Source organism: Juglans microcarpa x Juglans regia, chromosome 6D (genome assembly GCF_004785595.1).
Source record: "Juglans microcarpa x Juglans regia isolate MS1-56 chromosome 6D, Jm3101_v1.0, whole genome shotgun sequence".
NCBI classification, from domain to species: domain Eukaryota; kingdom Viridiplantae; phylum Streptophyta; class Magnoliopsida; order Fagales; family Juglandaceae; genus Juglans; species Juglans microcarpa x Juglans regia.
In genome coordinates, this window is record NC_054604.1 from 4,253,539 (window position 1) to 4,269,173 (window position 15,635).

The 15,635-nt window shown below is 37.8% G+C and overlaps 2 protein-coding genes across 2 annotated transcripts; one reads left to right on the top strand and one right to left on the bottom strand.

The window, feature by feature from the left end:
- The first annotated feature begins 1,837 nt into the window (after positions 1–1,837).
- On the top strand, positions 1,838–4,698 carry LOC121234610. The gene is made up of 4 exons (XM_041130610.1): positions 1,838–2,569; positions 2,863–3,150; positions 3,361–3,741; positions 4,081–4,698. The coding sequence occupies exons 1-4, from the start codon at positions 1,838–1,840 to the stop codon at positions 4,696–4,698; spliced, it is 2,019 nt and encodes a 672-aa protein (XP_040986544.1).
- A 6,685-nt stretch (positions 4,699–11,383) lies between these two features.
- Positions 11,384–13,314, bottom strand: LOC121268850 (AAA-ATPase ASD, mitochondrial-like). The gene has a single exon (XM_041173113.1). It carries the CDS (start codon positions 13,107–13,109, stop codon positions 11,550–11,552), a length of 1,560 nt encoding a protein of 519 aa, XP_041029047.1. The 5' UTR covers positions 13,110–13,314; the 3' UTR covers positions 11,384–11,549.
- Between the last annotated feature and the right edge of the window lie 2,321 nt (positions 13,315–15,635).

The window sequence follows — 15,635 nt, forward strand, 5'->3', positions numbered from 1 at the left end:
AGGCGTTGCAGCGGCCTATCCCTCCTCCAAAATTTAAGCTTTCAGTCCGGCGTCCTGAGGTAATCAACGGTGAGCTTGGATTTATTTTCTCGGATATTGAGATGGAAAAGGCAGCCGAAGATTTGAAATTTTCTTTAGTTCTTAAGTTTCTGTCCTCCAGACCATCCATTGATGTTTTACGGAAACATATTATCAAAACTTGGGGGTTTAGTTAGGTGCCGATGATCAGTTTTATGGATGACTTTCACATCCTTTTACACCTTGCGAATGAGAAATATTACTTCCATGCATGGGCACGTGAAGGCAGGGTGGTGGCAGGCGTTCTGTTTCGTTTGTTCAATTGGTCGGTGGGTTTTGATCTGAAAAAGGAACCATCCATTGCTCCTCAATGGATTTTTTTGCCTGGTCTTCCTTTGCATCTGTACAGGTTGGATTGTCTCCAGAGTTTTGCTACACGCTTTGGCAAGTTTTTGGGAACGGATAATGCGACCGTATATAGAACACGAGCCACAGGAGCACGTTTGTGTGTTGCAGTCGATCTCAGAGACGAGCAGATAAAAGGCTTTCCTGTGATGTTTGGTTCGCATCAGATATGGCAGTCGGTGGTCTATGAGAAACCAAGTTTTTATTGCAACAAATGTTTTAGGCAAGACCATACTGAGGTGGCTTGCAGAATGGTGCAGCGTGTTAACCGTGGTCACGACGGGAAAAAGCATAGAAAAGAGGATGGGAACAAGGAAGATGCTAAAACTTGGAAGGAAGTGGGTCAGAAGAACCCTGCTGTTGTGATAAATCATGAAGAAGGCATTGCGAAATTAACTATTGAGACAATCCCAGGGTCTACGAACAAGGTCGAGTCCAGCAAGGCAGGGGAAAAAGCAGAGGAGGGTGAAAAAGAAATTACGAATGTAAGTAAACCGTTTCTGATGGCTAGCAGAGAAGGGAATTGTGTTAGTGGGCAGGGAGCAGGGGGCTCTTCTTCTCCTGTCCCAGGTTTCCCTAAGGTGAATAACCCAGCATCCAATTCGATGAAGCAACGATCCGATGTGTTAGATGTCCAGCATGCGTCTGCTATTCAAATCCCTGTGGAGGAAAATGTGGTTGGTTATTTACTCGAGGAAGTTCCTGCTGTTACACAAATGGATACTGGCCAGAAATTGAATGATGTCAGCACCCAAGTTAGTGACAATGAGTGCGAGAAAGTTTGGTGCGATCGTGTTCCGCAGGTACAAGTTGATTTTGAAAAGGTGCAGGAGAGTTTGGAGAACTAGCGTAAGCAGGTTTACCAGGGGGAGAGGGCATGGGTTTATGATAATGAAGATGATGCTCTACCAGCTGTGATGGGAAAAGAAAAAATTTATGATTCGGACGTGGACCACGTTACGGCAAATGGAAAATCAAATCCGAAGGAGGACATGACTCTGAGAAAATCACAACGGGTTCACACCCGTTCCCAAAAGTTGAACTTATGACCAATACAATTCTTTTTTGGAATATTAGAGGGCTGGGCAGTTCTAGAGGAAGATTGAAGAAGCTACTTATTAAATTTAAGGTTTCTTTATCTGCTATCTCGGAACCTTTTATGGATGATAATCGTATGGCTTCTCTTGGGTGCTTTTTGGATTTTAATCATTATGCCTCAAATGCCAATCAGGGTGGTAAGTTGTGGGTGTTCTGGAATAACCCAAATATTTTTGAAATTGTGCTTTGTACGTCTCAAATCGTGTCTTGTTGGTTTAAATGGGATGTGCACCGTGTTATTGTTACTTTTGTCTGTACTAAGTGCTCATATGTTGATAAAAGAGAACTTTGGCATGACTTAGAAGAGAGGACCAATATGGATCAGCCTTGGTTAGTTTTGGGTGATTTTAATGTTATTCGCAGGGATTCGGAAAGTGTTGGTGGGAATCCTCGGCCTCTTATTTCGATGTTAGAGTTTAACGACTGTATAGATCATTGTGGTCTGTTGGAGACATCTAGTTCTGGCCAGAACATGTCTTGGTGTAATGGGCATGGGGGAGCATCCAGAAGTTGGGCAAAACTTGATAGAGTGCTCATGAATAATGCTTTTGCCAGCCTCTTTCCTTCAGTTCACTTCAATTATTTGAGCCGTAAATCTTATGACCATTGTATGATGGTAGTGTTCTCAGATCATCTTGCTACTTCCTATGGCCTTTCTCCGTTTCGTTTTCTGAATATGTGGTGTTTACATGATGGGTTTTTAATGTGTGTGAAGGAAGCTTGGAATAAACAGGATGTGGCGTCTGGGCTTCTTAAGCTTTCTATTCGTCTGAAAAGAGCTAAGCTTGCGCTTCGTGCTTGGAATAAAAATGTTTTTGGAAAGGTGGATGTGAATATCCGTGCTCTGGAAGAGAGGTTAGATTTTCTGGAAAACCAGCTTCAATCTGATTTTTCTGAGGAGCTTGAGGATGATTTTGTGGCTACTAAGACCGAGATCGAAATATGGGAGAAAAGGGAAGCTTCTCGTCTAGGCCAAATTGCTAAAAAGAAATGGTTGACTGAGGGGATCAAAACTCGAAGTTTTTTCATTCGGTTATTAACCAAAGGCGTACTAAAGGGCATATTAATAAAATGGTCCTTGTTGATGGGAGAGTTTTGAATACTGCTGAAGAGGTTCATGAGGAGGCTGTGGTTTTTTTTCGTAATATCCTTTCCGAGGTTTCTACGATGGAACATTGCAATTTGTCGAGGATTATTGAGAAGAAAATTTCAGATGAAGAAAATCGTTGGTTATGCGCGGCACCTACTAAATTGGAAGTGAAGCAAGCTGTTTTTTCTATTCCAAATAATAGTAGCCCGAGGCCTGATGGTTTTGGATCTGGTTTTTATATGTCTTGCTAGGATATTATCAAAGAAGATGTGGTGGAGGCTGCTAGAGATTTTTTCAGGGGTGCTCCTCTATCCAGGTTTTATTCTTCCTCTTTTATTGTTCTTATTCCGAAAGTGCCTGAGCCTTCCGGTTTTGATAAATTCCATCCTATTAGTTTGTGCTCTGTGGCTTATAAAATCTTTTCGAAGATTATTGTGAATCGTCTTAATTCTATTCTTGATAGTTTGGTCTCTCATGAACAAGGTGCATTTATTTCTAGGCGTAGTATTTTTGAGAATATTACTCTTGCTCAGAAGATGGTTCAGTCGCTGCATAAAAAATTGTTGGTGGTAATGTTTTGATAAAACTTGATATGGCCAAGGCGTATGATAGGGTGAATTGGGAATTTTTAATGCATGTGATCCGTGCTTTTGGTTTTTTTGATAATGTTTGCCAGATTATTGCTAATTATGTGCAGTCTCAGTGGTTTTCTATTATGATGAATGGTACCTTCAAGGGTTTTTTTTCAGTCTGCCAGGGGTCTTCGTCAAGGGGATCCTCTCTCTCCTTATCTTTTCATCCTCATGGAAGAAGTGTTGACAAGGCTTCTCAGAAAACATTTTGAAGAAGGTCAGATTGGCAAATTTAGTCATCCTATTGGTGCTCCTTTGGTTTCTCATTTACTTTATGCTGATGACATCCTTATTTTTGCTAATGGGGGTAAGAGGTCTATTAAAAATCTGATGCATACTCCGGATATTTATGAGAGGCGGTCTAGTCAACAAATTAGCAGGGACAAATCTGCTCTTTTCCTATCTAAGTTGATCTCGACTTCAAGAAAGAGGAGTTTGTTGAGTCTCACGGGCTTTAAGGAAGGTAAGTTTCCTGTTACCTACTTGGGTGTGCCGTTGGTATCTGGTAGATTGACAACCCGGGTTTTTGAACCGTTAATTGATAAAGTCAGGAAAAAAGTTGCCGGTTGGAAGTTTAAACTGTTATCGCCGGGTGGTAGATTGATTTTAGTCAATCATGTTTTAAATGGTATGCCTATCTACTTATTGTCTGTGATGAGTGTGCCTTCCATATCTTTGTCTCATATTCAAGCTTTGTTAGCTAATTGTTTTTGGGGAGAGAATGATGGTAAAAGAAAATATCATTAGAGGTTGTGGAGCAAAATTTGTTTGCCTACTAGAGAAGGAGGGTTGGGCGTGAGAGATCTTAAAGAGGTTCAAAAATCTCTTCATATGAAGTTTGCCTTCCGTATTTTGTCTTCCAACAATCTTTGGTCTGATTTTTTTCGTGCCAAATACCTTCGTCATGGCCATTTTTCTACTTACAAGGCGAGGCCAATTGATTCTAGATTCTGGAGATCGATTGTTAAGATGCTGCCGAAAGTTATGGATAATGTGAATGTCCTTGTGCGTGGTGGTAATGCTTCCTTTTGGTTTGATAGATGGTTGGCTTCGGGTCCCCTTTCGATACATGTGGAAGATGTTATTAATAACGGATTGCGTCTTCAAGATTGTTGGTCCAATAATCTTTGGGATGAGGATTTTCTTAGGGAGCTGGTTAGTGAGGAGGTTGTTGAGGAAATTCTTCAGATGCCTATTAATGATACTCGTGGTCCGGATTTATTTGTGTGGAAACCTTCCACTAATGGCAGGTTTTCTACTCGTACAGCTTGGGAGGTGGTGAGAAAAAGAGGTCAGGAATTACCATGGCATGATTGGTTCTGGCACCAGCTTCTTCCTAAACGAATCTCTATATGCTTGTGGAAAATTTGGATGGAATGTCTGCCTGTGGACATTCAGGTTCAAAGGAAAGGTGTATCTCTGGCCTCTGCGTGTGATTGTTGTGATAGGAGGTGAATGGAAGATATCAACCATATTTTCTCTATGGGGGCTGTGGCTATTGAGGAGTTGTATGCCAGTATTGCTTTGGGTATTCCTTGTAGGTGCAGTTTACTGTGGAAAAATAGAGTAGCTGCCTGGTTTTCTTACGCTAAAAAATCCTCTTTTAAAGGTACTCTTGTTGGTTTAATTCCTTGTATCATCACTTGGTGCCTTTGGAAGCGTAGATATAAGGCTAGAATGGATGGGAAGTATGATTCAGCTGTGACGGTTTGGAGAAGTGTTCGGGTGTGGATTAAATCTTTGGCGAATAATATCAATTCAGTTCATAATTTATCCTTGCACGACTTGAAGATTTTGGAAGATTTTAATTTAGAGAGGCCTCGCATTTCTATGAGACCTGGTAAAATTGTTAAATGGTCTAGGCCTCCTACGGGATGGGTGAAGCTTAATTGCGACGGGAGTTGTAGAGGTAATCCTGGTAATTCGGGAGGAGGAGGCATTATTAGAGATTGGAATGGTTTGGTTAAAGGGGCTTTTTCTGCTCATTATGGGGTGGGTACTAATAACTGCGCTAAAGTGAAAGCTATTCTGGATGGTATTAGATTGTGCAAATGGCTCCATATGGTTAATGTAATTATTGAAAGTGATTCACAAATTGATGTTGATTGGCTTTATAAGGGTAAATGCTCTTTGTGGTATTTCTGGGACGTTTTGTGTAAGGAGCTTGAGGGGATAAATTTTGTAGTGGCTTATCAATTTCGGGAAGGTAACAGTACAGCGGATTTTCATGCTCGGGAAGGCGAAATGGGTATGAATGTCACGTATAATGGCAATCAAGATCTTCCCAAGTATTTAAAAGGTATTGTGCGGCTGGATTTTCTAGGCATTCCGTATTTTCGTCGTTAGTCGGCGCTTCCAGGTTTGTGTTTTGTTTTTCTATTTTTTGTTTATGCTAGGCTTGTTTAGATGTTTTATGTTTTGGGATAGGCCTGTTAGGGTTTTTCCGTGTTTTTTATATACTTGTTTAGACTGTTTGTCTTTTTGTTTCTTTTGTTTCGGTTTTTGGTTGGTTTGTATTTGGGAGGTTTTGCTTTTATTTCTCATCTGTAAACTCCCTTAGACTTGGCTTGTAACCACGGTATTCCTCTGCCATAAGTGAGGGTTTATTAATAAACTTGGGACGGGGCCACTACCATATGGCTACCGGCTCTTTGGAAAAAAAAAACGGCATGATGCAGTTCCAACAAAATCTCAGGAAATTTTGGAATCAGTCGATCAAGTGTCCGAGCTCAAGCATGAGTAGAAGTAGAGAATCCAGGCCACACAGCAAATACGGAGAAGCCATGTGTCCCAAATGGTTGGAAGGAATCCTGGCGAGTGGGAGAAAAGGAGATCAGAAAGGAAAAAATGAGTCAGCTTTGCTTGGTTCACAGACTGCTCCCGGCCAAACTCTCAAACGCCCAAAATTCCACACCATTCTTGTTTCTATAGTTTGGGTTCGAATCCAAAGACATGTTGGCTAGATTCGAGACTCATTCTTGCGTCTTGAGCAATTTATCTTTTCTAATTCAATAGCTTAGAATTTCTTTGTTATTTTTTATTTACATTGGGTTTATAGGTGTGATTCTGTTGAGACTTGTTTTAAGATTCATTGGTTTCATTCTTCTATACTTATTATTGGTTGTAATTCCTGATTAGAGTAATGTTGTTGGGCAGTTTTGACCCCTCATGGAATGAAAACTAGTTGGTTTATGCACTACACACAAGGTGTTTGATAAAATGCCCCTTAGAGCGTAGCCATTATAACTTTCGGTTGATTGTCTGGAATCGTTGGATTAGATGACATTGATGCTTGTGGTTTAGCTTCTTAAGCAAGGATGACAATAATTCATTCAATGCACGTCAATGAATTTAATGAATTTATGGAAAAGAGTGATGTTGGTGCCAAGGTGCATTAGAGTGATAATTTATTGATTGTTAACTAGTTGTTTTCCATCTCTGAATTAAGTTCAACTTCATACTTTCATTTAGACCTTCTTTAACATACTTAATGTTCATTTCACTATTTGTGACAGAGAGAGAGAGAGAGAGAACAAAATGTTTTCAAATTATGTCAAAGAAAAAAACCAATTTTCATTATGAATGTCATTATAAATAGTTATAGGATATAACCTTCTTTTATTTTTTATAGTAGTGGAATTTGGGATTAAAGCTAACCGTTCTTTGGGAAAATGACTTGGGGACTTCCCTAATATTACTTGGTGTAACTCTTATACATGGGAGTGAATTTCAAAACATTTTTAAAGTGAGTCACGTTCTCAAAACTTAAGTATATATAGAATAATATGAATAACTTTTAGGTCATGGAGAGATGCTAACACTGCCATATTCGTCGTATTCTTGAAAAAAATCCTAAGGAGACCCATTGTGCATTAAATATCAATTCTCTCTTGATAAACAAACCTCTATCATATTGTGATCGTGTTCAAGTATTGCAGAGTCCATTGGTGTAGACGTATTCTTTAGCCGAAAGGATTTCCATAACTCTCTAGATGCAAAGATCCGGTTGGTGCTCGTGGTTAAACTATAAAAAGGTCGGTGGTCTAGAGTTGCCAGGGTACAAAGAACGAGTGGGATACTTGTGGTGTTTCAAGCCTGATTTAGTTATTCAAGGGTCCTGTAAATGTTTCTAGATTAGTTGTAACAAACTCAATATCTGTAATGGGTTTTAGGTGGTGACTTACACCCAAAGTAATTATAGATTAAAGAAGTTTTTCAAATGAGTTTCGACCTTGTTACCAAAATTAATGTGTTGATTTTTTATTATGATCTGATTGATTGACTGATTGTTGATTTCATTAGTCCAATAAATTTGAAAAACACATTCACGCCCTCTAGCTTTATTTGGGATCCAAACCTTTATTTTTTAGTCTTCTATCTCTTTGGTTTTAGTCTTGTTCTAGACTATGATTGTGGTGGATTACAGCTAACATTAATGCGAGTTATCTTTCTTTTGGTTTCATTCTTATTCCATAATGTGCTATCTGTTATCTGCTTAATTTAATTCTTATGCTTCTCTTTGGTCTTATTATAACCGTTTGATATGCTAATAAGGAAATAACAAAAAATTGTTTAAAAACATTATTTTGACGGTTTAGCCAAACTTATAAATAATCCAATATGTGATCTATAAAAAGTGTATTATATAAACTAGCCAATATGGCATTTCTAGTCAAATGTTAAGTACAAATCTCAAGAAGCCAACCCTAGTGCTCTATAAGAGTAGAAATTTCTCCGTTGAAGTAGACTGCCAAATAGTATTTCTCCGTTGAAATACTAATATCAACACGATTCATTAAGTGAATGAATGGAAATTCTACCACCAAGGTGGTATATCAGCTGGTACGAGCTGGTATTTCATAACTTCGAGATTAGGAATTCAAGTCAAGACATAAGTTAAGATCACTTGTGGTAGTAAAGTCTGACATTTGGGCCATGGGATGGGCTTCAGACCAGTTGGATACTTTGGAGGTATCACTGCAAGAAAATAGGCATTTTCCAACGATTTTTAGATTGCTGCAAAAACATCGTCGTAAATAGTCACTATTTGCAGCGATTTCAAATTTGTCGCTTAATTCCAGCACGAATTTGGAACATGAGGGAGAATTCAATGTTAAGTTTTTTGCGGCGACTTTTTTTTCGTGGCAAAAAACTATTCGTACTATAGCGCCATTATTTCCATCAAACAGAGAAAATTGCCACAATAATCACTTTTGCGGCAATATGTGTCACCGCAATAGGTATTCTGTGGCCAATTAATGTTTATTAGCGGCGATATGTGAAGTGCTGGAAATAGCCTTTTACAATTTTGGCACTAAAACTATTTGCGGCAAATTTTTGTCATTACAAATGAGCAGTACCAACAATTTTTGATTCGATGAAAATGAGATTTACATATTTGTGGTGACTTTTTGAGTTATTGTGGAGATATGTAGTCGCCAGAAAAAGATAATAAAATTTAATTAAACCACGCATTTTCACTTGGGGAGGGAATCGGGATGGTAGTGAATAACGACTATTTGTGAATAATAGAATATTAAAAATAGTAAAAAGTATGTGAAAAATAATGAATAATAATAAAAATAAGTGAAAAGTAATAATAAAATAAAAAATAATAGTGAGAGTATTTGAGAGTACTTGAGATACTCTCGTTGACCAAACAAGACTGTATAACTTTGATGCACAGGTGAGATATGAAGCAAGGAAAGTGCATGATCTCTTTTCTGATTGCATTTCACAACACAGATTTTCGAGAAGCCAGAAATGCGCTCTCATAATTCTATGAAATCTTGCATAAAGCCCGCGCATTGCTCGGGTTATAGGCTCGTTATTAATAAAAACTTGGTCTGGGGTTGTGGCATGACAGGCTATAATTTGCTCAGGAAAATCAAGGCAGGCTTTTGGTTTATATTGCTTTGTCTTCTTTCTCATCCATCCCATATTCGCATGCTTATCTCGATCTTTACCATTGAGATGATTTTTTTTTTTCCTGTCATGAGACACTAGTCATTGTCCAGGTTTTTCCAAATTGAAATTATGCATTCCAAATTGACATACTTTTGTACTTCATAAGTGCATGCAATGCTTAATAGATACATGTCTGCTTGTATATCTGCTCTGGCCTCATTTGGTCTTCCATTGCCTTTAAAGGCAAAAATTTGCATTCCTTTTTATCTCTAATCATTAAGGGAACAAGGATTTGTTAGAATTTTATAAATCCCCTTCGGGGCATGTTGCAGATCGTGTTATATGCCTAAATCATGACTGATATTATTTTCTATAAGAGGCTGGTTTCAAAAATTAGTTGGCCTGCAGGTTGATAAAAATAAATCTTTGGGCAGGTGGGACATCCAACATGGTAGAGTTGATAAAGTATAAAGTGTTAATAAATTATAAAATGCATACATGAAGTACCTGACTTTAGTTAAAATATATGTACGGTGTAAATACGGTGTAAAATTAGTTAAAAAAAATATTAATGCAATCCATAGTGTAAGGTAAATTGTGAAGCTTGCAAAACTTGGATATGTATAATATTTTTTTTGTATTTTGTTCTGTGCATCTTTTTTTTTTTTTTTTCTGAAACACCTTTTCTGGCGAGTAAAATTTGCCAAAAATGATTTTTTCATAGCAAAAACATATTTGCAGCAACATATAAATCGCCGCAAATAGTATTTTGCGGCGAAACTTACCCGCTGGAAATACTTAATGACAACGATAATTTAAAATCATTGGAAAAAATAGTGAGTTATTTGTGGCGATTTATTAACTTTTTGTGATGATACATATCACCGAAAATAATTTTTCTCAGCGATTTTAATGGTAAACGGGAAGATCATTTCCATCGATTTTTGAAACATTTGCGACTAACTAAAATCGTATGAAATAGTAGTTTTTGTGACATTTTTGCCTATCGCTGAAATTGATCAAAAAGGGCTTTAGGATTTCGGCGAACCTGCAACAATTTATAATTCGTCAAAAATGATCAAATGCAGCAATTATTATGGTTATTTGCGAAGATTTTGAACACTAGAAAATATCTGATTTCTTGTAATATATTGTGGTAATAGGTTTGCCTTTGGAGGTAGTAGTTATAGTTCAAACCGAACATTCTACGGTGAGTAAGGACTCATTTGATCATATTCAAGAAAGATTGTTACGCTAATCACCTCTGCTTCTCTTTTTTAAGAAAAAAAAATAATGAACAGAGATTCTAGAGATATGGGAGAGATTTATATTAATTAAAACCAAATTGTATGGTCCAATGTTGATGGCCACCATGAAGCAACGTGAAGAGAATAAGACAAATGGCGGCCAATGAAAGAGACAAAAAGTTGGCTATAAGTCTATAGGGAATACCTAAGAACAAGAGTGGTTTAGATTTAGAGATAAGTTGAGATGAGTTGATATGATTTGTAAATAGAAAAATAAAAGTTGAATTATTTATTATATTTTGTATGAAAATTTAAAAAAATTATTTTAAAATTTAAAAAAGTTGAATTATTTATTATAATTTGTGTGAGAATTTAAAAAATTTATAATTATGAGATAAAATAAATTAAGATGAATTAAGATAAATTTTAAATCGAAACGAAAAAAAGGTAACAAGAAGGTGACGTGAAAGGAGGAATAGAAGCGGGAAGAGTTTTTAAGCATGAGAAGACAATTGGACAAAGTAGATACACCAAGATAGAGAAAGGGATTCCGGGGATTCGAGCCAACAAGAGACCATCTTCATCTTTCGTAACCTTCTCCTCCATCATTTTTAGGACAGTAAAATAGAACAAAGTGAGGTAATAATAGTTTGTAAAATCACTAATCACACCGAACTATGTAAATCTCGATTTCTCTTTTTTCCTATTTTCTACACTTTATTTATATTTCAAGCAATGAATAAGACCTCCAAGCCCAACATAGATCATCGACCATATTGTTGACATCTGATCTTGAAGACAAAATGCATCATAAAAAATAATAAAAAATAAAAAAAAAGGCCGGTTCATGGCCATTACAAGGAACTAATAAAGGGTCGTTGCAAGATGTTGCCAACTTGAGGAATCATAAAGATGCTGAAACTGTCTCGATCATTCATATATTAATGTGTGATTAATCAATCTATGCCTAAACAACTAGAAAACTATTACTCCAGCAATAGCGTTTACTATTAATATAACATACTAACATAGCTTAAAACGACTAACTCATTTTAGAAAGTAACAATTAAGTGCAGCATTCAACGCACGACATTAGACAGTTCTTTTTATTTTAAATTGACTACTTTGTCATAAATCAAGTAACATCTTGGCTCATTCTCTCACTTTCAGGTCTTCATCATCTTTCTTCTTTGCTGCTCCTTCCTCTTTCACCTTCGAGTCTTCATCTTTCTTTTTCTTCTTTGCTGCTTCTTCCTCTTTCACCTTCAAGTCTTCATCTTTTTTCTTTGCTTCTTCCTCCTCTTCAGCTTTCTTCTTTGCTGCTTCTTCCTTTGATTGCTCAAGAGCCTGTATCAAGTTCGATAGGCATTTATCGGCATCATCAGATGAGGACTTTGGCATAAGGTTCTCTGCAACATCAGCAGGTGTGATCTTGGTCTCCCCCATCAACCTCTGTATTGTGTCAAACTTCTGATGGATTTCAAGATCCAGGTACTTCTTTGCAAGCACCTTGAATGCCTCAAAACTGCAGTAAGAGAGTTCGATATGCTTGTCCATTCTACCTCTCCTTATGAGTGCCGGATCCAGCTTCTCCAAATAGTTTGTAGTAAAAATAATCAGCCTCTCTCCCCCACAAGCAGACCACAGTCCATCGACGAAATTCAACAGCCCTGAAAGTGTGACTTTGTTGCTTTTCTCCTCTTCCTGGACATCTTTAATGGGAATCGCACTCTGATCATCATCCTCTGAAGATTTCTTTTTTTTCTTCTCTCTCTGACCAGTAAGATCGAGTGAGCAGTCAATGTCCTCGATCACTATGATAGACTTACTAGTAGTCTCGATCAAAAGCTTCCTCAACTCCGTGTTGTCCTTCACTGCTGTGAGCTCAAGATCGTAGACATCATAGTCCAACAGGTTTGCCATTGCAGCAATCATCGTTGACTTCCCTGTCCCAGGAGGGCCATAGAGAAGATAACCCCTTTTCCATGCTTTCCCAATCTTTGCATAGAAGTCTTTACTCTTACTGAAATTCAACAAATCGTCAACAATCTCCTGCTTCTTCTCCGGATCCATACCCATTGTTTCAAAGGTAGCTGGATGCTCAAAAACGACGCTGCTCCACAAGCTCCGCTTGTAGCTTGGCCACTTTTCAGTAGGACAATTCGTGTAGAGCTTCCTCTGCCGATTCCGTACCCCAATTTGCTTCCCTTCCTTCATAACATGCTCCAGATATGACTCAGTGATCATGTCTCGGTACTTCTTATGAAACGTGAGATTGTAGGACATCTTTTCCTGCTCAGGAAAATATAAAGATCTTGTCGATTTGACAACTTTGTTTGATGCCCACCAAATCTTAACGCCACGAAACTCATCGGTAACTCTCTGATGCACATCCATACTCAACACCAGCTTGCTGCTATCTTTCCCCAACTCAGCTTTGAGTCGTTTAGCTTTCTCGGAAGCTGTGGCGCTTAGATATGTCTCAACAGTTTCATAGGCTTTGCTACGCTTGGACCAAAAATCGTCTGCGCCCTCAGGAAAAGAAATCTGAACGTAGGGATTAAAGTAGCAGGTGATTATGCTTGTATATTGATCAAAGAATTGGCGAAGGTTGTAAGGGCAATATTGTTGAAGGATTGCCCACACAAACATGATGCTGGCTATGCTGGAGCCCACGGTTGCCCACATCTCGGTCATGGTTTTTGGCAACATTGTGGGTTTCTGGGGAAGTAATTTGAGGTTGGATACACTTAATTGTATTGAGAGTGTGGGAACTGGGAAGTGAAGAACCAGAGCTGGCTGGTTATATTGCTAGGGATGAAGACTCAATGGACTAGTGGTGTAGAATTTAAAGGCATACATCTTGGATGGCAAGTAAGGCCTGGTTTCATTTTATTGGAGGAGGACTAGGTCTACGGGAGAGGTCAATGGATGCATGTGTGGAAAAAGATATGGAAGTCGTTGCAGGGAAGAGTTCCATATTTACTTTCGATCCTCGCTTTCACATTCATTATTCAAGCTATCTTCCACTTTCGTGGAACCTGAGATCAAAGAAAAGTAAAAAATTGGGGCACAGAACAGCTATCGGCCTTGAAAGGTCCCTAAAGCTCTCCTAAGTCGTGTGGAAAGTATAGGAGATCGTGACCATATAATTTTCCGAATCTTTACTGAGTTTCGCGTCTGGAGAACTGTCCCAACTAGAGGAGACAATGAAAAGACGAGAATCACAGGTTTATTACTTTTTATCGGGGCTGGGCAGCCCGGGGCCCGTCCCCGTCCATCCCGCTCCTTTCTGCCCGGCATGGAAGGCATGGAGGATAGTGATAGGGTTATAGTATTTTATTATTTATTTATTATTTATAATATATTTGTTTTTTTTATCAACATTAATCATTAAAAAAATTAAAAAATATATAATTTTACTAATGATCATTTTCATAATTATTAAGTAAAATAAAAAATTAAAAAAACCAAATAAAAAAAATAGTAAATAGATAGTAAGAAGGTAGTAATACTATCATTATTCTACATGAAATATCTTAACGGCCCTATCCCGCTACCTTTCGCATCCCTCTTTTATTTAATATAAAAATTTATATTTTTAGTATATATATATAAATAAATTGTATATAGATATATATAATTTGTTAAAAACTTGAATTTATCTTGACATCCTATATAAAGATTGGCCTAAGAAGTCAATACAATCTAAAATATAACTCTATTGAATTTTATTTTTTTTTAATGTATAATAAATTTTAATTTATAATTTAAATTACTTTATAATTTAGGTTTAAAAAAATTAGACTCGAAATTAATTTATAAATCCAATGAATCATTGGGCTGATCAAGGTGCGGGGTGGTCCTCACACCATGCTGGTAGAACTCTTACTTTTTATACTTATTTATTATTTTATAGTGTATTTAAAATTTTTATTTTTATTTTTATTTTTTTCATTTTTTTCTAACATCCTTTATTTAAAAAAACATACAACTTCAAGCGACGCTACTGCCCACTTGACTAGATTAGGGCTGGGCTCCGACTCTGACGGAGTCAGAGTGCTCGTTTCCGACCTCCGACTCCGACAAGAGTCGGAGCCAAATTGGAGCTCCGACTCCGAAGCTCCGACATAAGATCGGAGCTCGACGTGCGCTCGACGTGGGGCTCGAGCGGAACTCTTTCAGAGAGGTTCGCTCGACTTCCGCTCGACATATCGCTCGAGCCAATGTTCAATACAACGTGTGCTCGACTTGCGCTCGACACCTCGCTCGAGCGCAAGTGGACAGTAAAAAAAATTTCGGAGTCGAAATCGGAGCTTCTTGGAGCTCCGACTCCAAATAGATATTCAGAGCTACTCCGAATTCCGACTCCGAATTTCGATGACTCCTACGAAGTCGGAGTCGGAGTCAGAGCGGAAGTCGGACGGAGTCGGAATTTTTGAAATTTTGCACACTCCTAGACTAGATCATCGGTCCTGTGCATATGATATGGTATTAATGGCGAGCTGATTAATTATTATTCTGGTGAATGTACTTGTTTGGCAATGAAGATAAAGGATTAATCTAGGCTCATATATAATTATTATGAGAAATATGAAAATCTCAAGCTTTTATAATTATTTTATTTATTTATTTAATCTTATAAGAAGTCGCAACTGTTTTTTGTCAACAAAGCTGATTGCTAACCAAATCCAAATCTATATACAAATTTAAAGTTGAATTACAAAAATGCTTGCTGCAGTCGTCTGCTGCAGTTGGGGTGCAAACGTCTCTGACGTGGACAAAATAAAAACGCACCGTTTCATGTGATCTCAGCACTTGTCCAGATCCCACCCTCCTTCCATTCCCCTTCCTTCCATTTCAGTTCACCGAGACTCTCCATGTTGCTCTCCCTCAAAGACACCCAGGTCTCTCCCATTTTCCTTCCATTTATCTCCCTCTCTGTGTTTCTCTCCCTCGAAGACGAAGACCTTCTATTTCGCTGAGTCCTCTCTCCGTTTCCCTTCCATTTATCTGTACCTTTCTTTTCGATTTTATACTTGAATTCCAATACCTCCCAAATCTTTCTTGTTGACTTGATTAATGTAAACAAGTCGTAAAGATTATCAGAAAGTGTATTTAGAATGTGCCTTCCACGTAGCACTTCATATTCTTCATGTTTCTTGCGTTCTGCCTTAATTTTGTCATTGTCATTGATTTGAGTTCTAGAAGTACAGGCAAGTTCGGATCCAAAACATA

Bases quoted from the DNA above. Each gene is read 5' to 3' on its own strand.
- LOC121234610 (XM_041130610.1), top strand. From the start codon at position 1,838: ATGGATCAGCCTTGGTTAGTTTTGGGTGATTTTAATGTTATTCGCAGG. The intron at 2,570-2,862 runs GTACTAAAGGGC...ATGTCTTGCTAG, and splicing joins TTCGGTTATTAACCAAAGGC to GATATTATCAAAGAAGATGT. The intron at 3,151-3,360 runs GTTCAGTCGCTG...GTTTTTTTTCAG, and splicing joins TTACTCTTGCTCAGAAGATG to TCTGCCAGGGGTCTTCGTCA.
- LOC121268850 (XM_041173113.1), bottom strand. From the start codon at position 13,109: ATGTTGCCAAAAACCATGACCGAGATGTGGGCAACCGTGGGCTCCAGC.